Here is a 26,295-nt window from a genome sequence, read left to right on the forward strand (position 1 = left end):
TACTTTTGAGGACATTGAGAACGGGTGCTCCTTGACAACTCCAAGGACCATCCCCTCTCAGGGAGGAAGAGAGGAGAGGGCTATACCACCAACAACGCAGAGACAAGACTACCGAAGACCTTGGGTGCTGGGGAGGCTGGGGCTTTGGAAGAAAATAGCATTCTAAGGAATGAAGGCCAAAAAAGCACTAATGGTTGGTGGAGGCATGTCACAGCCTTGGGGGTGGACGCAAACTCAGGAAACTGAGATTCAGAAGACAGTGCTCCTCCAAAACTCCTGAAGTCGCGAGTCAGGTCCAGGATGCCCTGCTCCTAGCCACAGAGGGGTTTCTTAAGCTTCCGGGGCTGGGTAACTCCCTTCTTACCAAGAAGCTGGGAGAGGAGCCCCAAGGCGGCCCCACCCCTCTCCCCACCTACTTCAGCCACATCTGGGGAAATCACAAAAAGGTCCCTCCTTTCCTAAATGAGGAAATAGCATGAGGAGCCTGGGACATTTCCAGGGTAGGGGGTCAGAGGGACACTCACCCGCATGGCCTGGCCCGGAGCAGCCCAGAGCAAGGAGACTCCGCTCTGATGCTGCTCTGGCTCTGTTAGCAGCTCAAAATAGCACAGGCTGTGGCCCCGCCCAGTTCCCGCCCTCTCCCCAGCCCCTCCCGTCCCGAGCTGCCCAGCCCTGGTTGGAGCCAGTAGCCCGGAGGACTGCGGGTATCAGGTATGCCAGGAGGGAGACGGTGATACAGCAGAGTGTGTGGAAGGGAAGGAGAAGGCTCTTAGGGTAAAGCCATTGGGGTGGGCGGCAGGCAGTGTTGGGGGGTTAGGGCAAGGACAGGGAGGGTGAGACTTGCCTATGGACACACACCCCAGCTCCGGGACAGCTGGGCTGATATGGCTCCTAAAAATAGCAGAGGAATTTGAGACCTGCAGCCCCCGGCCCCACAGGCCAAACTTGAGACAAGCACATGCGCACTCACATACATGTACACGTGTACACACACACATACACACACACCAGCATGCACAAACATTCAATCAACACAGTGTTCTTGAGAACACCCAAATCATAGGCCTACCCCAGCCATCTAATTACTGCGGCAGAGGCCAAGACAGCCACTAACGTCACATCCAAGACAACACACGGGGCCTGTTGCACACTGTGCCCAAACAGCAGCCGCATACAGTCCTATAAGGTCCAGCAGGAGCAGAGACCCACACGGGCAGGCCCACTTACTGCCCCACTGCCGTCAGTACATGGGGGACATGCAGAGAATCAATAGTACTCTCTACGTTTACATCCCTCTCCCCTCCACACATGCCAGGGACTGCACAGGCAGAGAGGAGGGTGGGGTGGGCCTCAGCCCTGCAGACAGGAAGTCATGGGTGTCTGGCCAATGAGCGACGGCTGCCTGTGAAAAGCCAGTGCTTCTTGTGAAGAGAAATCCTGGCCTGGCTCTCCAGTTAGCACCATGGGATGCTTAGACCAGGACTAGGGACCCGCTGAGAGGCTGAAATGGGAGCTGGAGAACAGAATGGGAAGGGGCCAAAAGACAGGGAGTGCAAGTCTCAGAAGCTGTCAGCTCTGCTGAAAAAAAGAAACAGTCATTGCCTCCCTCTTCCTCTTCAGGAAAAAAAAAAAAAAAGGGTGGGGGTGGTGCTAGGAAGCCCTGGTACAGAACCATCTCCTAACCAGTCTGGCATACACCCCATGATTCTTGCCCCTGGCCAGCTCTAAGGGCCACTGGTTCTATAAATTGTCTGACTTTCTCCATGAAAAGATTGGTAAGCACTGCCAGAGAGGACGGAAACCCAGCTCTACCTCCTACCTGCCATGCACTGTCCAAGTTTCACTGTCATATAGTCACATATACAGACTCTTAGGACACGGTGCTGTGCGTGTGTCCTGCTCTCTAGGGAATGGGATGTCTCCCCAGGGGAAGCATCTGGCCCTTCTGAAGCACATGCAGTGTCGCAGGTCTTCACATCTCCAGTGGCTACTTAGAACAATAGTGCCAGCCTCAGCTGCTCACTGAAATCCACTGGAGAACTTGAAAAAAATACTGATGCCTGGAGCCCACCCCTTTCCCTCTCAGTTTCTGACATAATTGGTCTGGGAGGGGGAGCCTGGGCATTGGGGTTTTTTTTTGTTTTTTTTTTGAGACAGAAGCTTGCTCTGTCGCCCAGGCTGGAGTGTAGTGGCGCGATCTCGGCTCACCATAAGCTCCGCCTCCCGGGTTCATGCCATTCTCCTGCCTCAGCCTCCTGAGTAGCTGGGACTACAGGCGCCCACCACCACGCCTGGCTAATTTTTTGTATTTTTAGTAGAGACGAGGTTTCACCGTGTTAGCCAGGATTGTCTCAATCTCCTGACCTCGTGATCCTCCTGCCTCGGCCTCCCAAAGTGCTGGGATTACAGGCGTGAACCACTGCGCCCGGCCAGGCACTGGGATTTTTTTATGGATAAAAGCTCCCCAGGTGATTCTTACATGCAGCCAAGGCTGAGAACTGCAAGACTCTAAGGCCAGCATAAGGCCTAGCACAGAAATGTCCATTTGTTAAATGAATGAGTGAATGAATGAATGACTTAGCTGCATGAACACAGGCAGGTGACTTAAATTTCCCTTATCTGTAAAATGAGGATTACACCTGTACTAACTCTTACCCAACCAGTCTGAGACTGGTACGTAATGTATGTGAAAGGGCTTTGGTTCTCCAAGTTCTCAGGCCAGCAGTGTGGGCATCCCCTGGGGACTTGTTGGAAATGCAAATTCCAGGAACCTGACCCAGACCTGCTGAACCAAGAACTCTGGATATGGGGTGCAGCATCTGTGTTTTTTTTTTTTTTTGGAGACGGAGTCTTGCTCTGTCGCCCGGGCTGGAGTGCAGTGGCCGGATCACAGCTCACTGCAAGCTCCGCCTCCCGGGTTTACGCCATTCTCCTGCCTCAGCCTCCCGAGTAGCTGGGACTACAGGCACCTGCCACCTCGCCCGGCTAGTTTTTTGTATTTTTTTAGTAGAGACGGGGTTTCACCGTGTTCGCCAGGATGGTCTCGATCTCTTGACCTCGTGATCCGCCCGTCTCGGCCTCCCAAAGTGCTGGGATTACAGGCTTGAGCCACCGCGCCCGGCCTCATCTGTGTTTTAACTAGGCTTCCAGGTGATGCTGAGGCACATTAAAGTCTGAGAAGCATGGCTTGAAAGGAATGATTCACAGCATACCATGGTTAGGAGTGTGACCTCCAGGGCCACATGGCCCGATTTAATCTTGGCTCTTCCACGTAGTAAACTACACAACTTGACCTCTCTGTGTTTCAACTTCTTTTCATTTGTATTTTATTTTTTGAAATAGAGTCTCACTCACTCTGTCGGTTGGAGCACAGTGGCTCCATCTCGGCTCACTGCAACCTCCGCCTCCCAGGTTCAAGTGATTCTTGTGCCTCAGGCGCCTGTGTAGCTGGGATTACAGGCGTGCGCCACCACGCCCAGCTAATTTTTGTATTTTTAGTGGAGACGGGGTTTCACCATTTTGGCCAGGCTGACCTTGAACTCCTGACCGCAAGTGATCCGCCAGCCTTGGCCTCCCAAAGTGCTGGGATTACACGTGTGAGTCACCGTGCCCAGCCTTTGTGCTTCTATTTCTTCCTTTATAAAATGGGAAAATAACAGCACCTACCACGTGGGGTTAATATATGGGTTAAAAGAATTAGTACATACATAGCTCTGAGAACAGTGCCTAGCACATTCATTTTCAATACTTAAAACAAAATAAAAAAACAAAATAAAAAAACAGGGTCTTGCTCTTTTGCCCAGGCTGGAGTGCAGCGGCACTATCTTGGCTCCCTGAAATCTCCATCTCCTCGGCTCAGCCCATCCTCCCACCTCAGCCTTCCTAGTAGCTGGGATCACAGGCATGTACCACCATGTAAGTTTTGTATTTTTTTTTTTTTGTACAGATGGGGCCTCCCTATGTTGCCCAGGCTGGTCTCAGACTCCTGCACTCAAGCAATCAACCTGCCTCAGCCTCCCAAAGTGCTGGGATTATAGGCGTGAGACACCATATTTGGCCTTAATACATTTTAACTATTATAATCTACCTATGATCATAAGCGGGGGAAAAAATGAGGCATTGTAAGCAAAATTTCCAGGTAACTGGAGCCTACCCTTTTTAAGGGATAAAAGATTTAAGTCATTTTCTAAGTTCTATACTATTTATAATCCTAAAAATAACCAACATATATACCCTGTTTCCTTAAGTACATCACCTCTACTTCATCTCAAAGATCTCAAACTCTGAGCTTTCCTTCTTGAACCCAATCCATTTCTGCTCCATCCTGTACTGAAGGGCACGCCATTTCCACCATGATGACTCCTGACTTCCTGGCCTGGCTACAGAAGCCTGGCTTCTGCCCCACCAATGCCCCAGCTTCTCTCCAAGGGCACCAGCCCCTCTTAGGCACCACCATGCTGAAGCCTTGCATATGCCTATATTAGGAAGGCCAGGTGCCCTTTGTGGCCATATGTCTGCTTTTTAATTCTTTTGTCCCCGACCTCATTAGGCCATCAGCTGTCACTCGCCTGTCAGTGTGCCTGTCTCCACTCCTCCACTCAGCTTCACATGCAACCACAGCTAGAGTCCCTCTGCTGCCCAAAGCATGGTGCAATCTCAGGGCACCGTCCATTTCTTCGATGAGTCTAACTGATGGCTCCAGAGGTCATGTGGGCACTCCCACAGCCAGCCAGGCCACCCCAACCCCCTCAGCTTGCCTCCAAGGACAGTCAGAAGCTATAATCTGGCCCCTCATCAGACTTTACGTTTACTTTTCTAGTCTCTTCTCCCTCTTCCCAGCCAGCCTGGCTCTCCCTCATTTGCCTGCCCTTGTCACCACCAGAGCCATTCCTTATGAATGTGTCTCTACCTTGGCTGACCCTCTGCATCTCTCCAGGCCCATCTCAACTCCCACCTTCTTTATGAAGCCTTCCCTGAAACCCAAGACCCACCCGGCAATGCAAAGAACGTGGACTCGGCAGCCAGACACATCTGGGTCTGAATCCCAGCCTCTTTCTTGCTGCCTGACCTAAGGGAAAGTTACTTGACTTCTTAGAGTTTCTCCTTTTTTGGCTTTAAAATGTATGATATCCACCTTATGAGGCTGTTGTAAGAATAGAAAAGGCAGTACATGTAAAGCAACTGACATGAGGCCTGGCAAATTATACTTATTAAATTATTAATATGATTATCATAAACCATAGCACTCACTGTCTACACCTCAATACATTACACACATATGGTTCTTGGTTATACTCTATATGGTGCTCTATTATATACAGTGGAGTCACACGCTATATGGGGTAAGATTCCAAAGTCAGTATGTAAGGCAAAAATAGAATATAGGCCGGGCGCGGTGGCTCAAGCCTGTAATCCCAGCACTTTGGGAGGCCGAGACGGGCGGATCACGAGGTCAGGAGATCGAGACCATCCTGGCTAATACGGTGAAACCCCGTCTCTACTAAAAAAATACAAAAAACTAGCCGGGCGACGAGGCGGGCGCCTGTAGTCCCAGCTACTCGGGAGGCTGAGACAGGAGAATGGCGTGAACCCGGGAGGCGGAGCTTGCAGTGAGCTGAGAGCCGGCCACTGCACTCCAGCCTGGGCAGCAGAGCAAGACTCCGTCTCAAAAAAAAAAAAAAAAATAAATAGAATATAGTCTAAAACTCCTGAAAATCCCTTAAACTGCTCACAAAGTATAGTACACATGATTTTGAGTATGCCATTTGATATAATATCGCTGCAGGAAAGCATAATAGTCATGTACAGCATATAGTAAAAACACACAAAACATAATTTTTATAATTTTAGGCTACAGTAATATAGTTTCTTATATAAGCATATAGTTGAATTTATTGAAGTTTACTGTCCACGTGCCATGACTATACAGCATAACTAATGTTCTGAATGATAATCAATTTCGTGTTGAATGTTTAAGCCTGCTCTCCCTGGAGAGCTAGGACTATTTCCTACTTCCTTTATATCCCATCCCGTTCCCCAGCACTAGGCACACAAAACAGGTGTTCCACGAAAATCCATACGGATTTAACCAACTGATCTGAATGGTGCATGCACAATAAGCGGGCTGGAATAGAGTGGGGAACAAGGGGATCTCCATGTGTGGTGACAACTTCAACTGCTCTATTCTCCCACATTGGTGGTGTGGGTGAGTGCAAGGTCTTTGGCTCTGTTTCAGGCACTTGACCAGGCAGAGTAGCTAAGCAGAGCTGGGGGCAGGCCAGACAGGAGGCTCTGAGGACTGGAGGAAGTCGTTCACTTATTCAACTAGCTGTGAACTGTAATACCTCAAGGTGAACACTGTGGGGAAGCACCGTGCCTGCTTCTTTTTCAGCTTCCCCACCACAGACTGAGCTTCCTGAGGCAGAGGTTGTGTGTTCATTGCTCTATCCCCGGCACTCACCTAGCATTGGGCCCTGCTCAGAGACAATACGAGGCACATTTGAGTGACTCAGTGAAAGATGATTTAGTTATTGTTTTCAACTAAATATTTCCTGATTTTAAAAAATGTACAGACCGGCCGGGCACGGTGGCTCAAGCCTGTAATCCCAGCACTTTGGGAGGCCGAGACGGGTGGATCACGAGGCCAGGAGATCGAGACCATCCTGGCTAACACCGTGAAACCCCGTCTCTACTAAAAAATACACAAAAAAAACTAGCCGGGCGAGGTGGCGGGCGCCTGTAGTCCCAGCCACTTGGGAGGCTGAGGCAGGAGAATGGCGTAAACCCGGGAGGCGGAGTTTGCAGTGAGCTGAGATCCGGCCACTGCACTCCAGCCTGGGCCATAGAGCGAGACTCCGTCTCAAAAAAAAAAAAAAAAACAAAAATGTACAGACCAGCAGAGGAAATAACAAATATACCCCAATAATTAAAATTCAAGTCAGAATGTGCTCAATGCTCCAACAGGGACATCAACGTTCCAGTTAGGGAATTAGGCAGACAACTTACAGACAGCTTGGAGCTAGGCCAGTGAAAGACAGAAATGTTATAACGTGGCAATGAGGTAGGAAGGGAATTCCAGGGTGAAGAAGTAGTGTAAGAAAAGGCAAAGAGGGGCCGGGCAGGCGTGGTGGCTCACGCCAATAACCTCACCACTTTGGGAGGCCGAGGCGGGTGGATCACCTGAGGTCAGGAGTTCGAGACCAGCCTGGCCAACATGGTGAAACCCCATCTCTACTAAAAATACAAAAATTAGCCGGGCGTGGTGGCATGTGCCTGTAATCCCAGCTACTTGGGAGGCTGAGGCAGGAGAATCACTTGAATCCGGGAGGCAGAGGTTGCAGTGAGCTGAGACTGCGCCACTGCACTCCAGCCTGGGCGACAGAGAGAGACTCTGTCTCAAAAAAATAAAATAAAATAAAATAAAATAAAATAAAATAAAAGGCAAAGAGGTGGAAAAGCATGAGATATGGACAGTAAGTCTGGAAGAAATGTATGACACATATAGGAAACCAAGGCGGGATAAAGCTGGGAAGGAAGCTGGCTCTCAAATCAAGCAGGTGTATGCTATAGTGGATGTGTATTGTTTCTGCTACCCGCCACCCATTCCTCCATCCTCTGATTATAGCACCCCATTTTCCCCTCTGGGGACCCACTCCAGCACATGACTTGGCCCAGGCCAATAAGAATATCCTGGCCAATAAGAATATCCTCAGGCTATAGGTTCATGGAGGGCATGTGACCCAATCAGTTTCAAGGATACATAATGAAACTTTGGGATTATTCAAAGAGTCACACTTCCCTATCCACACAACTAGAACCTGGGGCTGTGACATTTTGCCATTACTTGTCTGAGGACCAAGCCTGCCTAGAAGATGGGGTGAGAGACCGAAAAGGTCAGGTCTTGGTCACACTGTTAATGTTTCCAGATAAGGCTGAGCCTGTAGCCAGTTCTACTGCTGGACTTTTCAGATATTGGTGACAACGCATATCTTTTTAAGCCAGTTGAGCTGGGCGTTCTGTTACTCCCACCTGAAAGAGCTGTACCTGAGATGAAAGCAAGGTGGGCAGTCTAAGGAACAAGAAGGCACACACCGAGCACTAGCCATGGCCAGGCACAGTGCTACTGGTTTTCCTCTCAAAACCCTGCGAAGTAATGAAAAGGGGAATTGTGGAATGGGGAAACGGGGTTTACAGAGGTTAAATAATTGCCTGTGATCACACAGATTGTGACCAGCCAGGTGATTTGAACTCAGGTTGTTCAGACTCCAGAGCCCAGCTCCTTACACACCACCACCTGCCTGGAAAACAATGGGAGGCACAACAAGTTTCTGGAGAGTGATGGGGCATGATTTAACCTGTGCCTTAAGAATGCTGAGCAGGTCAGGCATGGTGGCTTATTCCTGTAATCCCAGCACTTTGGAAGGCCAAGGAGGGCAGACTGCTTGAGCTCAGGAGTTCAAGAACAGCCTGGGCAACATGGCAAAATCCCATCTCTACAAAAAAACACAAAAATTAGCTGGGTGTGGTGGTGGCATGCCTGTGGTCCCAGCTACTTGGGAGGCTGAAGTGGGAGGATCACCTGGGCCCGGGGAAGGTCAAGGCTGCAGTGAGTCATGATCACACCACTGCACTCCAGCCTGGGTGACAGAGTGAGAGACCCTGCCTAAAAAAAGGAAGAAAAAAAAAAAAATGCTGAGCTAACAGGACGCAAGAGGAGGAGAAAGGAGGCTGGAAGGTGAAAGAACATTAGAAAGTTAAGGTAGCCAGGCATTGTGGCTCATACCTGGAATCCCAAAACTTTGCAAGGCAAAGGCAGGAGGATCACTTCAGACCAGGAGTTCAAGACCAGCCTGGGAAACACAGAGAGACCAGTCTACAAAAAATTTTAAAATTAGCCAGGCGTGGTAGCATGCAACTGTAGTCTTAGCTACTTGGGAGGCTGAGGTGGGAGGATCAATCACTTGAGCCCTGGAGTTCAAGGTCACAGGTTACAGTGAGCTGTGACCATGTCACTGCACCCCAGCCTGGGTGACCAAAAAAAAAAGGAAGTCAAGGTAAAAGGTGATACCAAATGAGAGGTAAGAAGGGTCTGCCTAGGATTCTGGCAGTTGATAGGGAAGAGAGGCTGATCCAAGAGAAAAATAAGCTGGACTTGGTGACTATTTGGGGAAGGATGGGAAATGGGCACGAGCGGGTGTGGGTAGAGATTGAGAAAAGGAAGGAAAGATACCAAGTTTTCAAGCTTGGGAAGATATATTTTGTTAGGATATATCTCACTGTTAAGATATATCTTAACAAAATATATCTTAACAAAAGAATACTTCTCTGACCCCATTTGTCCCTCTAGTTCCCCTGTAAATCAAAACTCCTAAAAAAAAAAAGTCTACAAACACTGTTGCCATAAATGGGTACGAATTATATGATCCTTGTATTACAAATTTGTGGTGTGTAAAGTATCAGAAATAGAACTCTTTATTTAGGGAGCTGGGGAGAGTCCTGTTTAAAGCACTCAGAGCTCAGGGCCAGGAGGGCCTGGAGCACTTGCTTTTGGGGTGGGAGGGCCCAGCCACTAGGGTGGCAGGTGCACGTCCTGGATGACCACTTCAGAGGTCCTCAGCACCAGCCCTAGGGCCAGTACTAGAGTCTACACCTGTCTCAAAGAAAATGCCAGCGCAGGAGTCCCTTCCCTTTCTTGGGAGGAATTATCCTTTATTCCTTTGTGTGTGTGTGTGTAACAAAATGTCATCTCGTATGAAACAGCAGTGTTAGGAGACAGCGATTGGTATTGAGGTGACAAGATTTTTTATGAAATTCTACCGGGTGCCGAAGGCCAGTGGATTCTGAAGGGGTAGAGGGCAGACTCCCTTTAAGAAGCCTAGGGATGGTCTCAGAGAGAAGGAGGGCTGAGAGGAAACCTGGAGTGACCAACGGTGCATGCCCTGGGCCATCGCGGCCACTCAGCACCCTACGCACGGATCAGGGTCTGTGAGGCCCGAGTCAGCCCCAGGCCCCGGGCCACACTTCCTGGGTTGGCCCACCGGCCAGCCGGAGCCTGGGCGGGGCCAAGGGGGTGGGGCCAGGCCCAGCACATGCGCCTGGAGTTCCGGAAGCTCCACCCTGCAGCGCCGCTGACGCCCGGCAGAGGGTGGCAGCCACCTTCTCATCTACCCTCCCGCTTTGCTGGGGCCGCGGGCTTTCACCTCGGCCTGGCCGGCCTCCGGGCCCCGCCCCCAGGAGGCGTCCCCCGGGAGCTCAGGCCCGAGGGGCCAGCGGTGGCAAGATGGCCTCTCACCGTCCCCAGGATGCGTAGGGCAAGAAGAGGCAGGGATGACCTCGGCGCCCACTTTGTTTTTATCACTGCTCTATCCCTAACCTAAAACAGTTCCTACATTTAGCAGGCATTCAGTAGATGCTTACTGATGGAATAAATGAATGAATATATGAATGCAAGGTCAAAAGACGCCAGGAAGGCCTTGAGTCTGTTCTAGAGAGGGGCCCAGGACAAGCAATCAGGAAGATCAGTGGGTTTGGGACGGCGAGCCACAAACCACTGCCCCAGAGGTGGTCGTCGAGGCTTGGGGCTCTGGCACTCCCCCCAGCCCCTACACCCACCCAGTCCCTGCATTGGCACACCCATCGGTTTGCTCAGAGCCATGTGCCACCACACCTTTTTGGGCCCAGAGCCCAAGTACGGACGCCTGGGCTTGTCCTCTCTGCCAAGACCCAGAGTCAATCCCCAAAGACTAGGCAGGCATATGCGACCGACTGCAGGGACCAGCTGACTGGCCCGGCAGCAGGCCTGCTGCTCTCTGAGGTCTCTCAGCTGCTGGGGAGTTCCTCATGGCGGCTGGGGAGTTCCTCATGGCGGCTGGGGATTTCCAAATTGCCTCTGCTTTGCCAAGCTTCCCCAAGGCCCAAAGCCATGAGCCAGCCTTGAGGATAGTTTCCCAAAATCCTCCACAGCCCTGCCCCACATCTCATCAGGACTTGGGTCACTTCTGGGTCTCCTAAATATACCACATGCACTATGTTCTCGTCCCCACCCCCTCTGGCAGACAGGAGGGAATAAACATAATGAAGCATTGTTCTCTTTTTCATATAAATGACAACTCTTCTTCATTTCCACAGAAGAAAAAAAAAGGAAACCAGCTTAAGGGTCAGCCACAGCAATTTAAATAAAATATCAGTAAGGTCTTCCTGGGTGTGAGATGGAGGCCTGTGGTGCTTATTCTCAAAGTCAGAGAAGTTCCTTTAGACAAGCCTCTGGTTCCTCCTAACACTGGACATCCAACAAATATTTGAGAATCTGTGTGTTCACCTCTGGAGCCCCTGTTGGGCCTGTTTCTAGAACCTTTTGAAGTAAAAATAAAGCGCTAACCCTATGTCCATAGAAACAGGAAGAAGCAAAAGCTTCTACCTTGCATACCAACCCACCACCTCCGCGCTAACTGCCTGGGCCAAATCCACTGGGGCATGTGAGCACCTGTGTGTTACAAAGCTGGGCAGAAGACATGCTTGGCGAGGAAAGGAAGCGCTGCCCCAGTTGTGGTGGCACACAGCCAGGGACTTGCTGGCCCTGGAGCATCAGGATTCCAGAGCTGGTGAGGTATAGAAATTGCCTGAGAGGACAGATCTTCCTTCCTGAGAGGAAGGGAAATGCCACCATCCCCTGCCTCACCAGGGGGACTCTGAAGGAGGAAATAAACCTTCAAGAACACCCAACTGTTTCTTTCTGGGAGCTGTTTAGAGCCATACTGTTCAGTATGGTAGCTACTAGCCATGAGTGGCTATTCAAATTGAAGTTGGCCAGGTGTGATGGCTCATGCCCATAATCCCAACATTTTGGGAGGTCTAGGCAGCAAGATCGCTTGAGGCAGAAGTTCAAGACCAGCCTGGGCAACATAGTGAGACCCCATCTCTACAAAAAAAATTTTTTTAATTAGCCAGGTGTGGTCCCAGCTACTTGGCAGAGGGAGGTGGGAGGATCACTTAAGCCCAAGAGCTTGCTGCAGTGAACTGTGATGGTGCCACTGCACTCTAGCCTGGGTGACAGAGCAAGACCCTGTCTCAAAAAAAATTCCAGTTAAATGGAAACAATGAGGATACTTCTGATTAAATTAAAAATCAAATAAAATTTTAGGTGCAGTACCTACTAAGTTGGACAGCACTATAGACCATTTCCATCCTTGCAAAATGTTCTGTTGGGCAGGTCTGATCTACAGGCTCCCTTTCAATGTGTCCTGGTCCCTCTACCAATGCCTCCTTCAGGTGATGCCCCTGCCCACCTGCTGTTTTCTCCCTTCCTCACCCCAGAGTCTGCTTAGACTCCTATCCCCACGTGCCTTGCCTTGTTCCCTAGGCCTCCAAAAGAGGTGGAGGAGGGGACTGTAGTCACAATTTAATACCCAGCTGGGAGCAGAAGCCAAGGCTGAATGGAAACCTGCCCCCACCCCAAGGCATCCCAGGCCTGGGAGAAAGCCCCTCAGTGCCCTGCACAATCGCACAATCGTTCCTTGTTTCTGCATTCTCTGGGCCAAGCCAAGTAAGACATCTGGAATGCAGTGGCCTGAGGGCTTCCCCAAGCCACCGGCTGCAGGACTTATCTGATGTTAGTACTCCTATAGAGACAGAAGTCCCAATAGAATCCTGAACTTTCAACAGCAAATAAGGCCAATGAAGCCTCATCCAGGGCATGCCAGGATTTCTGCCATGGAGCAATGAGGCCCATTAACTGGACACCTTCCTGTGTCACTGGCTAGATGAAGCAAAGGAGGAGTAGGAAGGGGAGGACACGGTGGAGAATGGACTCTGGACATACCTGATACATCGGAGAGGAGGCTCAGAGAAGCCCCCTAGCCCCGCATCCACAGACGAGCAAAGGAACAGAGTGGCGGGTCTGACCACTGTTGCGTTCCATCACAGGGACTTCATTGGAGAGGTTTTGCTGCAGTAAAAATTACAAGTGGGAGAGTCTGGGCACGCTCATATGTGTGGTGGAAGGAGCAGAGAACAGACCCTAGAACTGGCAGGTCAGGACTGTCTTTCTGTTCTATGCGTCAATTCCTGCTTAATCCTAATCTAAATGGGCTGTCAGGAGCAAGACAGGTGTGAATAAACAAAATAAGTTGTAGAAAGACCAAAAAGTAGGGGAAGTTTGTTCAAATGGAAAACAAATAGGTAGAAAGACACCTGGTATTCCAGAGGTCTTGCCATCAGCTAAGAATCTGATTGGAGGGAGTCACAGAGAAAGCAGCCCAATTTTAAAAACTGGAATCAAACTTCAGAGCAGATTGGAAACGCAGGCCAAAGCAATCACTCGCTAAGATTACTGTGAAGCCCTGAGTAAGCTTGGGCCTGTTCCCCATCTCTACCTGAAAGGCACTTTGGGCAAAAGCATCAGCGTGGGGACAAGAATAAAGAATAGAGCAGAGCTGAGCCATTAACAGGAACAGCACCTGTGACATTCCTGTGGGTACCAAGCTACCAGGCACCCGTGCTTCCTGATGTACCAGAGACAGATTAATTATGATTATGATAATGTTCACTTTTTTTTTTTAAACAGGATCTCATTCTGTCACTCAGGTTGGAGTACGGTGGTGTGATCATGGCTCACTGTAGCCTTAAATTCCTGGGCTCAAGCTATCCTCCTGTTTCAGCCTCCCAGGTAGCTAGGACAGGCATGCACCACCACACTCGGCTAGTATTTTCACTCTTTGTACAAAGTCTCACTATCTTTCCCAGGCTGGTCTTGAACTCCTAGCCTCAAGAGATCCTCCCACTTCAGCCTCCCAAAGCACTGGGATTACAGGTATGAACCACCGTGCCTGGCCAGTGCTCACTGACTCTAGGCACTATTTTGAGGCACTGCTCTAAGTGGTTTATATGTATTGATTCATTTAATCCTCAAGACAACCTTACAAGGAAAGTACTATTATTTTGTGTTTGCTTGTTTGTTTGAGATAGGGTCTTGCTCTGACACCCAGGATGGAATGCAGTGGTGCAATCATGGCTCACTGCAGCAAACTCCTGGGCTCGAGCGATCCTCTCACCTCAGCCACCTGAGTAACTGGGACTACAGGCACACACCACCATGCCCAGCTAATTTTTGTATTTTTAATAGACATGGGGTCTCACCATGTTGCCTGGGCTTGTCTCACTATGTTGCCCACGCTAGTCTTGAATTCCTGGGCTCAAGCGATCCTCCTACCTCCCAAAGTGTTGGGGTTACAGGCATGAACCACCACACTGGACTAAAACTACTATGACTATTCTCATTTTATAAATGAGGAAAATGAGGCACAGAGGAATTAAATAATTTGCCCAAGATCACTCAGCCAGTAGGCAGCATGGCCAGGATTCAGACCCAGGCAGTCTGGCTCTAGAGGCCAAGCTGTAGCCAATACTTAGCACTGTGTTAACAACACCTTCGCAACCACACACAACTCCTGACCTGTGGGCCCTTGCCTGGGGCCCTCTCTCTCCTCCTCTCTTCTCCCCAGATGAGCTGAAAGCAGTTCCTGCAGCCAAAACTAGCCCTTCCAACCAACTTCATATTTGACAAACATCTGTTTCTATAGCAACAACAAGGGCTGCAGTTTTCGGATTTTGAAGAAAATGGGTGAGACAAAGGGTAGAGGACCCTTTATAGGATGGGTCCCTCTTTCAGAGGCACAGAAGAGAGACCTCAAAATCAGTCATCAAAGGAAGACAAGCGGGCTGGGTAGGAACCCAAAGCCCTGATTAAAGCAGGAAAACTGTTTCCCCTACCCCAGAGACAAAGTCCTCTGGTGTGAAGCCAGCTGCTTTCCCCTGGACAGAGAAGGTAAGGACTGGAAGCAAATGGCAGAAACTGGAGGGGTCTGGGAGAAAAGGACAACCCATTCTACATTCTGCAGAGAGAGAGAGTGTGTGTGTGAGAGAGAGAGTATGTGCGCATGTGTATGTGGTGCCTGGGCCATTCCTAAGCTGGGTGTCCTGCCACAGAGCCCAGTTCTGTGGTTCTCTTCCCAGGTTGAGGTTAGGTGATGATGGGTGGAGGCAGGAGTGATTAGACAGCACCAGGAGAGGCGTGTAGACAGGCCTTGGTGTGACCGCACAGGGTGACTCGCCTCCCTCGAGGGCGGGCAAGGGCATTTGGGGTGAGGTGGTCAGGCTGGTACCCCTAGGAGAAGGCTTCATTCCTGCCTGCCCCTCACCTCATCTAAGCAAGAAACCCCTTTTATTGTTCAGAAATCCTGAGGCCAGAATCTCAGGCTGCCGGGGCAATCGGGGCTCTGCCAGGCAAAGCCAAGTGCTAAGGGGAATAGGGATGTTTGCTGGCCACCGATTCCAGGAAGACAGGCCACAGCAGTCTCCCCAGGCTTCTCAGGCAGGGGGCCCAGTTTCCCTCTTGCCTCTGTTGATCTTGAGGCATGGCCAAGTGAGTGGGGACTCGACCCACCCTGTGCCCATGTCCTTTAGGGAACCTAGGTGCCTGCTGAGAGGAGGCAGGGCTGTGCCAGGCTCAGCACATGCTGGGTTCCCCCCGTGCCTGAAGTGCCAGGCACACTAGCTCCCACAGCCTGGACAGCTCTGGGGAGGGCAAGGCAGAAGATGCCAGCCCAGCCAGGGAGGAACTCTTTTACTGCTTTGAGCCCAGTGCTTCTACAGTCAGCTCCACAACCAAAGCAGTCCGCACATGAGGGAGGGGCAGGGGCAGAAGCCAGGGCCCCCAGCAGGAAGAACTAACCACACAAGCAGATGGTATTAGACCCTTTCCCTCGCCATGTCCCTGGAAGGTTCTACTGGAATCTCCAGATACTTTCCCCTTGATGTGTTGGGGCCAGGCATGAAACTGGGTGTCACGGAGAGTCATGACAGTCTCATGCTGCCTGACGGTGCTGTCACTGCTTGGCCTCTAGCCCATGCCACCCAGGGCTGAGATCAATCTTCCTGCAGATGTCTTCTGTCCTTGCAGAAGCACAGGCTCTGTCATCACAGGGGTGCCATCTTCAGCCTTTCTTCTCCACAGAACCAGGCTCAGGGGCTGACACAGAGCAGTGTTCATCAAGGTGTCCTGACATCCCACCCTGATTGCACCAAGGCTCTGGGGACATCCACATCTTGCCTTTCCTACAGCGCAGAGCCCTGCCTCCTCCCCACCACACATGCAGCCCTCTTCTGCCCCAGGGCCGGGGTAGCCTCAGTCCTGCTGCCAGAGAAGAGCTCCCTGGGAGGAACCTGCCACGCTGTATGGACCCTGCTTGCCCCAGGGCCTGGCAGTGAGAGGAGCTGGGGAGGGAGGGAGGAAGTGAGTCAGCTCCTTGCAGAAATGGGAGTGGGAGGGAGGAGCCAGCAGAAATGAGATCAGAGGGCAAAGGGCACAGGAGCCGGAAAGGTCACTAAGAGAGGGGACCAGGCCCCGAAGGTGTTGCGGGACCCACAGGGGAGCAGACAGATACAGGTGACGAATTTGGCAGGGCCACCTCCAGCTGAGGCCAGAGAACCCGCGTCCAGAGGCCTGGCCCCACCTGAGGATGGAATCCGAGGCGGCTCCCCTCCCTGACTCATGTTCACAGCAGAGGTAGCAAGGCCTTGTGGGACATGGCCAGCCTTGTTCTCTCCTCACAGAGGTGGAGTCTCTGGGCTCCAAGGCATCCCACTCCCTCTCCTGAGCCCTACAGCTCCAGAAGCCCAGGTTCCCCCTGACCTGGCCTAGTAGGGACATGCTAAGGTCCTACAGACAAGTCACCTAGGCCAGTCAGAGCGGGAAGGTTCCAGGAACCAAAACTGTCTCCCAGAGTGGATGGGAGCCGAGCCTGGGCCCCAGGAGCAGAGCAACTGGGGCTGCCTTAGCACCCACTCTCCCCTCCCTGGTAGGGACATGTGGGAGCTGTCCCCAGGCTCCAGCTGGAATCCATTGCTGTGATTGGGCAAGATCCTTGCTGTGAAAATTCCCAGCCTGCTGACATTCCAGCATGAAGGCAGTTCAGGGAGAGCAGCAGAAGGGAAGAGGAAGCCCCACCGGGCCACATTCCAGCCCCTCAGAGACCTGCAGCCAGTGAGACAGGCACATTCCTCCAAGGTCTGGGCCAGACACTGCAGAGCCCCCATGTAACCCTGAATCTTCTTCTCACCCCAGCCTGGCACCTTCATGCGGGCTCCTGTGTGGGGGCAGGAGGCAGCCTGTCCCCAGGACCCTCCTTCCCAGGCTCCTGCTCCTGGATGCCCACAGAGTTGCCTCTCCTCCAGTCCTGTGAGAGATGCCAGGCCCCAGGCATGCAAGAAACAGTCCGTGGGTAGAGACGGGACACGCTAAGGTCCTAGAGACCAGTCACCAAGGCCAGTTGGAGCAGGAGGGGCCCAGGAACCAAAACTGAGCTAAAGTTTTGGTTCTGGTCTGGAAGACCGAACAGAGAGAATTAGTTCCTGATTATAGAACCATCTTCTTTCCTTCAACAAATATCCTCCGCCCTTGTGCAGTGCTCCAGCACTGGAGAAGGAATAAGATAACTCAGTAATTACCATCTTGTGAATGCTATGAGAAGGCTGGGGTGCTGCCAGGGTGGGGACTTGACATGGTCTGGGAGGATCAGGGGCAAGTGACATTCAAACTGAAGCCAATGTGTAGAAGTGTATGAGCGTGGGCACGGAAAGGGGCTACAGACAAAATGAACAGCAGAGCTCAAGGGTAAATGCCAGTGAGAAGCCTGCATTGCCCCCATCCCTGCCAGGCCCTCTGCCAGGCTGTGCTCTGCCACTGTTTTTCCACAACACACAGAGGAAACAACAGCATGGCCTCGAGCAACACGGCGAGCCTGCTCTTGGTCAGAGGTGACACTGCAGGGATCCGGTCACCCCAAGTGCTATGGAGATCAGCACCAGCATGCCAGTATGGGCCAAAAAGGTGAGAGGGGCAACGTCCCAGACTCCCAGATCTAGCATATGGCCCTCCACTCCTGGGGACCACATCAAATGCTGCCAAGGCAAGTGCCACTTCTCTTCTTAAGGCGTCCCTCTGCCACCCTTCCCTCTCCCAGCTCCCACAAGATTGAATCCTGCCTGCTGCCACTCGGGCTCACTTCCTCTGGCTAACCCTCAGGAGACACTGAGAGCAAGGTCACACCCTTCTGCAGCACACCACCACAGCTCAAGAGAGGCCCGTCCTGAGGGCCTGGCTTCCCTTCTGGAAGGATGACAAGGAGGTGAAGAGGCTTTTAGTGACAGGGCAGCAGGAGTCAGAAGGTCTGAGCTGGGCAGTGGATTTATACGGATATCCGGATACTGCCTTCCTCTCCTCTATACAGATTAGTCAAGAGCTGATGACCTGAGTTCAAGTCCTGGTGAGTCACTTAATACCTGTGCAACCTTATGCAATTTGCTTAACTTTAACCTCTCAGTAATGCAGTTTCCTCACTTTAAAACAGATTGTTATGATCCCTCCTTCAAAGGGTTGTTGAGAAAAATTAAATAAGTGAATGTATGTAAAACACTGAGAACAGTGCCTAACCTACAGTGAATGTTAGACGTGATCCTCACCTTGCCAGAACTTTTCATGCCCTTCCCCCAAGGCATTTCTGTTCAGCTCAGTCTTTTTTTCTTCTTCTTCTTCTTTCGAGACAGGGTCTTGCTCTGTCTCCCAGGCTGGAGTTGAGTGACATAATCAGTGGCATAATCACAGCTCACTGTAGCCTCAACCTCCCAGGTTCAAGGGATCCTCCCACCTCAGTCATCCAAGTAGCTGGGACTACAGGTATGTGTTACCACCTCCAGCTAACTTTTGTATTTTTTGCAGAGATGGTGTTTTGCCATGTTGCCCAGGCTGGTCTCAAACTCCTAGGCTCAAGCGATCTGCCCACCTCGGCCTCCCAAAGTGCTGGGATTATAGACGTGAGCCACTGTGCCCTGCCTCAGCTGAGTGATCTGCCCCAGATCAATTAAACACCACCTAGGGCACGTGTCTGCACTATGCACCATACTGAGCGCTACAGATAACACCCGGCGAACACCGGCAAACACCTGACATCCTGCCCTGGCCCAGAGTTTGTGCAAAGCAACCAGGCTGAGTCGCACCAGGGCAGAACGTTATGCCCCGATTCTGGAGAACATATGGCGGGAGATTAAGGGAGTCCGAGGGGTGACCTAGGTCTAAGAAAGAAAATACTTTCCCAACCAAACTAGAGTCCACGACTGAAAAAATAAGCTTTGCTAACACTGTCCCCTGTATTTAATAGAACAGAAGCTGCTGCCAAACACCATGCAGGATTCTTCAGCTGGCTGCCCCCCATCAAACTGCACAGCAGAGGTGGGGGCCCTGAAAACTCCGCTTTTTCACAGTGGCTGTCTGGCATGGTGGGCGGCCTCAGTGCTGCCAGATGCCCAGGGCACAACGGTACCCGCTGCCCAGAACTGACAAGGGAGGCGCCAGGCCGCCTGCCCAGGCAGCAGGGGAGCCCTCACCCCAGCTGGGTCACCAGGCCCCACCGTCTCCGCAAGACTGCAGTGAGGAGAATACAGCAGCTTAGTGCAGTGGGGTGGTGGGAGCCCTGCTGGCAGGCAGCGCGTGCCTGTGGTTTCTGGGAAACACTGTAGAGATTTGCAGCATTTTTAAAATACTTGTGTTCCCACCCGCCACACACTCCCCTTCACCCTACTCCCCACCCACCCCTAGTCAGGGTGTTTGCATATCTGGTATTTTCCAGAACCATTCCAATGTAAATAAGAGAGATTAGAAGGGAGCAGAGGGCATGGTGACTTGGGGTGTCAGGGCAGGAAGGAAGGGACCAGGACAGGAAGGGGCAAGGGCAGGCTACCTTTAAGATCCTGCTCCTGCACCAAGGCTCCAAGCTGTGCCCACAGAAGCACCCATGACCATGTCGTGTACCCACACTCAGGTCAATGCGGCCTGGGTACTGTGCCCACCACCACGGGCTGGGTGGCCAGGGCTCTAGGGCTGCAATTCATCCAGCATCTCATGAGGAAGAAGGCAGAATGGTGCCTCCAAGGACAGAGAAGGGAGCCCTGGAAATGATCAAGTCCACTGCCCCACCCTGACAGTCCCATGCACCCCACTAATCCAGGATAGACAATCCCAAAGACCTTTCACCCACCACTCCCCATGCCCTTGACACCTGTCCCCGGCCCTTCATTACCTAAAGGACTTAGATAGGGATCCTCACTGAGCCCCCAAGCCAGGGTTCTCACATGGTGAGACTCAGATGCCAGGGGTGCCTGAAGCTTTGGCACAAATTGAAGTAAAAATTTCCTGTTTTTTTTTTTTTTTAAACAGAAACCAAAAACCCAAAGCAAAGCAAAACAAAACAAAGCAAAAACACTCCAAGGATCACTTGCAGTAAAATCAGGAACAGAAGCATTCTAGAACACTGAGCCAGGCAGCACACAGCTGCTCCACCACCACCAGAAGGCCCTAGGAAAGCCCAGTGCTCCAAACCTGGCCTGACATACCTGGAAGCATGACCATTTTGAGTCTTCCCTTGGAATCCTGCAGGCCCCACTCCTGGCAGCAGCCAAGTACCCTAGGGTCAAGGTTGATGAGGCTCACACAGTTTCTACAAAGGGGTCTAAGGTTTCCCCTACAGCAAAAGGGCTCCCCTGTCCTTCTCCCAGATGCAGGCAACCCTGACTTGCCCGTCTCCTGCAGGGCCACCAATGGCCAAGCCTGCAGGCCCCAGAAGCTGGCCTCTAATAAGCTAGAAAAGGATAGGAAGCACCCAGAAGCCCATCTCTCACTTCAGCTGGCTGTCTATAAGGCTAGGGCTACAGGAAAAGTCCAGACGAAAGCATCAGAAAACCTCAGGAGCAAGGATGGGTGAACACTAGGATGGATTAATTAAGGAAGTTGCAAAATGACCCTCCCTGGATGGCTTTAGAGACCGGGCACAGGGAAGGGAAGGGTACTAATGTTTCTAAGCGTTTACCACCTGCCAACATCTCACATACGTGAACTTGCCTAACATAAACATGCTTACCTTATATAAAGACCCACAAAATACACAGAATAAAAAGCAAGTCTCCTTTCAGCCTGCAATTCTATTCTGCTTCTCAGAGGTAATTGGAGTGAATTCACTGGGTATGCATCTTTCTCCAACTTAACCTTCTCAACCTCTGGGAGGATAGAATAGGCCCATTTCATAGAGATCACGGGTCACCTCCACCAGGAGGCCTCTCCTGATTGCCACCCCTTCCCCCTAGGCAGAACTTCCTCCTGGCCCACCGTATGCCTGCACAGACTTCTGCGATAGCAGCTTTGCATTTCTTTATTTAGGTCTATGCTTCTTCAAGGAAAGATTATATTTTATTTATTTAATCCCCCAGTGCCAGCATAGTGCCTGGTCCTTAGGTCAACTTCATTAAATATTTACTGAGGGAAAAGTGAACACTGAGGCTCTGAAAGGTGTGATAACTTTGGTAAAACCTGAACCCAGGTCTTTCTGGCTCCAAAGCCCATGCTCTTTCCACTGTAAAATGCCCTTTCCCAGACGCACCTGAGCGTGGAGGTGGTTTACATGAACATGGCAACCTCATGAGGAACTCCACAGCCTGAAAGCCTTTGACTAGAAACTCCACCCCACACACTAAAACCTCCAACTAGCAGCCTCTCAGTTCACCAGGAGGAGTACCCCTACCGCAGCAACTAGACTTGGCTGGGAGGGAGTGGTAGGCCTTCCTCTAAAGACCCCCTCTCCCTTCCCACCACATTCTCAAAAGCTCAGGGAGGGCCAGGTGCAGTGGCTCAAGCCTGTAATCCCAGCACTTGGGAGGCCCAAGGCAGGTAGATAGCTTGAGCTCAGGAGTTTGAGACCAGCCTGGGCAACACGGCGAAACCCTGTCTCTAATAAAATATACAAAAATTAGGCTGGGCGTGGTGGCTCATGCCTATAATCCCAGCACTTTGGGAGGCCAAGGCAGGTGGATCACCTGAAGTCAGGAGTTCGAGACTAGCCTGACCAATATGGTGAAACTCCATCTGTACTAAAAATATAAAAATTAGGCCGGGCGCGGTGGCTCAAGCCTGTAATCCCAGCACTTTGGGAGGCCGAGACGGGCAGATCACGAGGTCAGGAGATCGAGACCATCCTGGCTAACACGGTGAAACCCCGTCTCTACTAAAAATACAAAAAAACTAGCCGGGTGAGGTGGCGGGCGCCTGTAGTCCCAGCTACTCCGGAGGCTGAGGCAGGAGAATGGCGTAAACCCGGGAGGCGGAGCTTGCAGTGAGCTGAGATCCGGCCACTGCACTCCAGTCCGGGCGACAGCGCGAGACTCCGCCTCAAAAAAAAAAAAAATATATATATATATATAAAAATTAGCTAGGCGTGGTGGCAGGCACCTGTAATCCCAGCTACTCAGGAGGCTGAGGCAGGAGAATCGCTTGAACCAGGGAGGTGGAGGTTGTAGTGAGCCGAGATAGCGCCATTGCATTCCAGCCTGGGCAACAAGAGTGAAACTCCATTATCAAAAAAAAAAAAAAAAATTAGCCGGGTACGGTGGTGTGTGCCTATAGTCCCAGCTTCTCAGGAGGCTGAGGTGGGAGGATCGCTTGAGCCCATAAGCCAAGACAGCCCCATTGCACTCCAACCTGGGTGACAGAGCAAGACCCTGTCTCAAAAGAAAAAAAAAAAAAGCTCAGGAGGCCTTGCTTTCCCGCCAGCACCTTTGGCTCTTCATGGCAGGACAACCACATTGGCCAGGGTTTAGCTGGGTGGGCTTTTCTGAGCTCAGCAGAAAGGTCCCATACTTCCAGATGCAGGAGGACATGCCTAGTCCTAAGGGACTCCACTTGTCCTTCCCTAGGATGGACCCACTGAGGATACAGACAGACTGGCCTTCTCCTCTCCCAGGCCCTAGTCTCCAGCCTGGCCTCTGCTCCTTCTCAGTGGGACTTGACTTTCCCATCCAGACTTATGGAAGCGGGGGAGGGAATTTTGATCCAACTGGGGTTTTAAGACCCTCAACTTTACCAACATCTCCCCTAACCTCACCAGACTCAGGAAACACTTGGCCTTCAGCAAACTTAAGAGTAACTGATCCAAATACAGATGCCCCCCAAGAATCTTCCCTAAGGAATCAAAGGGGAAAGAATGTAGCATCTTCCCAGTACTCTGGTGGTCACGTGACCCCTCCTCTCCCTCAGTCCCCTACCAGTGGGTCACCAAGACCCCAGAGTCTGACAGTTGCTCAAGTCTGAGATGGCTCTCCATCCCACTGCCTCTACCTGAGTCCAGGTCTCTATCCATTCTCCTAGGATCACAATCACTCCCTCACCACTCTCCCCACAGCCAACTTTGCTACACCCTAGAGTATGCTCCATAAGCAGCCAGAGCAATATCCTAAAACCTGTTCCTATTGCTCCCTGATTAAACTGCTTCAGTGCCCTTTGGTTAAAGTTCACATTCCCCAGCACGGTTCACAGGGGCCTCCATGACCTGGCTCCCGTGGATGCCTCCTAGTGCTTCTCTCAACACTCCCTTCCCACACACCGTCTCCCAGCCTTATTCCTGAAATGTGTGATTCTCTCTCCATAACTTTAGGCCTTGGCATGTGTTTGTGACAGCGTTTCCCTTCCTCTTGCCTCCCCTTCACTCATCTACTACCCAGATGTCAGCTTGCGTGGACCCATCCACAAGACTGGACTTGAAGCCCCTCTGCTGCACTCCTAGCACCAGGACTGGCCCCTGTGGTTGAGTTTCTCAGAGAATACTGTCATGGTCTGCTGCTGGACCATCTTTCCTGCTAACTATGAGCTCCTTGGGGCTGGGATTATGTGCTGCTCACGGCTGGAGCCCAGGACCTAGTATGCAGTAAGCGCTCAACAAATGCTTCCCTAATGGACGGGCAGGTGGAAGGTAGATAGCAGTAGAAAACGCTGTTCTCCCAGGCCTGCTGGTTGATTTCTACCAGGCCCCAAGTCTACCCTACCACTGTGGCTCACCCCTGCTCCCAGCGGAACCTCATCTAGCAGCTACCAGGACACATGAAGGTGTGAACCCGGCATTCTGGACACACACCATGTGAGACGGAAACCCAAGGGGCTGTGTCTCCCTGGGGCCTTCTAAACAGGCCATGGAGAGGAGCCGGGGGCCTGGTCACATCTGTGTGCAGGAAGAGAACAGATGGCTAGTCAGCTCCCTCAGAGCTCCCTGGGGACAGGCAATGTGTAGACACAGTTGATGGATGGCTTCATGGCAGGGTGGCCAGCAAGAGCTATCCCTGTGGGGCTACAGTCATCAGGGTACTCCTCCCAGAAGTCTTGAGGAGGCAGGAAGACTTCTCTTGGCGCATAACTGGGATTAGAACTGCTGCCAAGACAGGGAGCAGGAGGAGTAAAAGGAAGAGGAGGAGATAGAGGCTGAGGGTACAGAAGAGGCTGCAGTACCCCACACCACTCCCAGGCCTGTCCCAGGAAGCTGAAAATGCTGGGCTCAACCTGCTCCTCTCTGCTTGTGGCATGAGTCCCCACCACCTACCTGGATGAGAAAAGATAAGGGCTTCTTTCAGCCCTATGCATCTCCTTATCCTGCCACATGGCTCTAGGAGATGCATGGGGATGGGGTTTGCTACTGTGTCCTCTGGCAGATGACACAGGCTGAGGCTTGGGGAAGAAGTCCTCTGGGCACCAGCTGGGCTTACCCCATAGCAGCTAGAGTGAGCCAGCATTTCAGGGATACCAGCTATAACCTGGAATCCACCAGGGCCTCCAAAGCTAAACCATCTACTTCCCCAAGGATGGGACAGCAGCAGCTAGTTGGGAAGGGAAAGCTAGGAAATGTGAGATGCCAGGATGATCCCTGTGCTATAAAGAGAAAACCAAGTAGCATCTGGGATGCCAGGCCCAGGGCCCCATAGAGGCCTTGCTGTGGTTCAGCAGGGAGCTGGCAACAATCCCCTGGGGGATTCATTCTTTAAGAAGAAAATTCCATCTGTTAAAAGCAGTGTTAGCCTGGAAGAACGCAGACAGGCATGGCAACATGTTACAGTCTTTGCTTCTTTTTTTTTTTTGGAGATGGAGTTTTGCTCTTACTGCCCAGGCTGGAGTTCAATGGCTTGATCTCAGCTTACCACAACCTCCGCCTCCCAGGTTCAAGTGATTCTCCTTCCTCAGCCTCCTGAGTAGCTGGGATGACAGGCATGCGCCACCACGCCCAGCTAATTTTTGTATTTTTAGTAGAGACTGAGTTTCTTCAGGTTGGTCAGGCTGCTCTCAAACTCCCGACCTCAGGTGATCCACCTGCCTCGGCCTCCCAAAGTACTGCGATTACAGGCGTGAGCCACTGTGCCCAGCCCAGTCTTTGCTTCTGACATAAAAACCCCTCCCTTGTTCTTCCCCCTCTACCTCGTGGTTCTCTGAGTTCCACCTAACCTGGTGGTTAAAACATAGTAGGTGCTCAATGTGTGCTTCTGGAATGAAGAATCCAGGTCTTCCACACAGGCCTCCTCCCATTCACTACCCTTCCCTGACTAGCAAAGCTGCCTAAACCCAGCTAGCTCCGGGTTAAAGGAAGGCCTGGAACCCAACTACAGTGCTTCCTGACAATCTGATCCTGCCACTGCCAGCCCCTCTTCAGGCCCAAGGTGCTGCTGCATTGAGCAGCCATCCTTAGCAGCTGCTTCCCCTCCCTGGGAGAAAGCTGGGACTGGGACTCTGCCTGTTTCCTCCCATTAGCACTTCCTCCCAGTTCTGACTTTGACACATCTGGCTGGTCACTTAGTACCAAAAGGTCCTGGTCAGGCAGCAGGGGCCATGATCTGGACGATCTGGATGATCCTAAAACCCACAGCTGGGAGGGGAAGATGGCCAGAGGTCAACTTGTCCTTCATATACTATCTCCAGGCAGGACATTCAAACTGCTAGGTAGCCACCCTATCAAAAGACCCCTGGGATTAGTGAGCCTGATGCCCCATGGAGATCTGTTCCTCCATCTTATCTAAACCTCTCTGCTCCTGTGCTTCCTGCTGCTCTTTTTGCATGGGCAGCTGGGATCTCAGGGACAGTCAGGACATACTATCTGTATGGGTTTTATTCCTCTTGCTTTTCCAGGTCCACGCTTTTTCTCCTTCCAGGAGAGGTAATAAAGACTCTTGGAGCCCAAGTGACCTTTATAAATCAGATCCAGTTACTCCCCTGCTTCGAACCCATCAATGATCCCATTTCACCGGGATGAAATCTGAATTCCAACTGTGACTTATAAGGTCCTCCGTGATCTGCCCCTGCTCTCTCTGCAGCCTCACCTGGTATTCCTTTGCTCACTCAGGGGCAAGAGGAGGCTCTGGCCTGAGGTCATCTTTCCCAAAGATATA

The 26,295-nt window shown here is 51.6% G+C and overlaps 1 protein-coding gene and 1 long non-coding RNA gene across 12 annotated transcripts in view; one reads left to right on the plus strand and one right to left on the minus strand.

Moving 5' to 3' along the window:
* The window catches only part of MYO18A (myosin XVIIIA), a 106,873-nt gene that overhangs the window by 65,671 nt on the left and 14,907 nt on the right, over window positions 1-26,295 (minus strand). The window contains exon 1 of one of the 10 annotated variants that reach the window (XM_033181887.1): window positions 525-604. The exons of 6 other annotated variants lie outside the window; for them this stretch is intronic. In XM_033181887.1, coding sequence (XP_033037778.1) covers window positions 525-530 — 6 coding nt within the window. In that variant the 5' untranslated portion in view covers window positions 531-604. Of the gene's footprint in view, window positions 1-524; window positions 605-26,295 lie in introns of those variants that run through there. 3 more of the 10 variants (XM_033181881.1, XM_033181886.1, XM_033181882.1) reach the window with 3 other exon arrangements.
* Window positions 476-25,033, plus strand: LOC117066459. Of its 2 annotated transcripts, XR_004430343.1 has the most exons (4): window positions 476-711; window positions 3,804-3,915; window positions 17,759-17,884; window positions 18,018-18,639. It is a non-coding gene; the product is annotated as an uncharacterized LOC117066459 (long non-coding RNA). The 2 variants fall into 2 exon arrangements; XR_004430342.1 differs by lacking the exons at window positions 476-711; window positions 3,804-3,915 and adding an exon at window positions 23,596-25,033 and having other exon boundaries at window positions 14,250-17,884; window positions 18,018-18,320.

Source organism: Trachypithecus francoisi, unplaced genomic scaffold (assembly GCF_009764315.1).
Source record: "Trachypithecus francoisi isolate TF-2019V2 unplaced genomic scaffold, Tfra_2.0 Lachesis_group20, whole genome shotgun sequence".
Classification (NCBI taxonomy): domain Eukaryota; kingdom Metazoa; phylum Chordata; class Mammalia; order Primates; family Cercopithecidae; genus Trachypithecus; species Trachypithecus francoisi.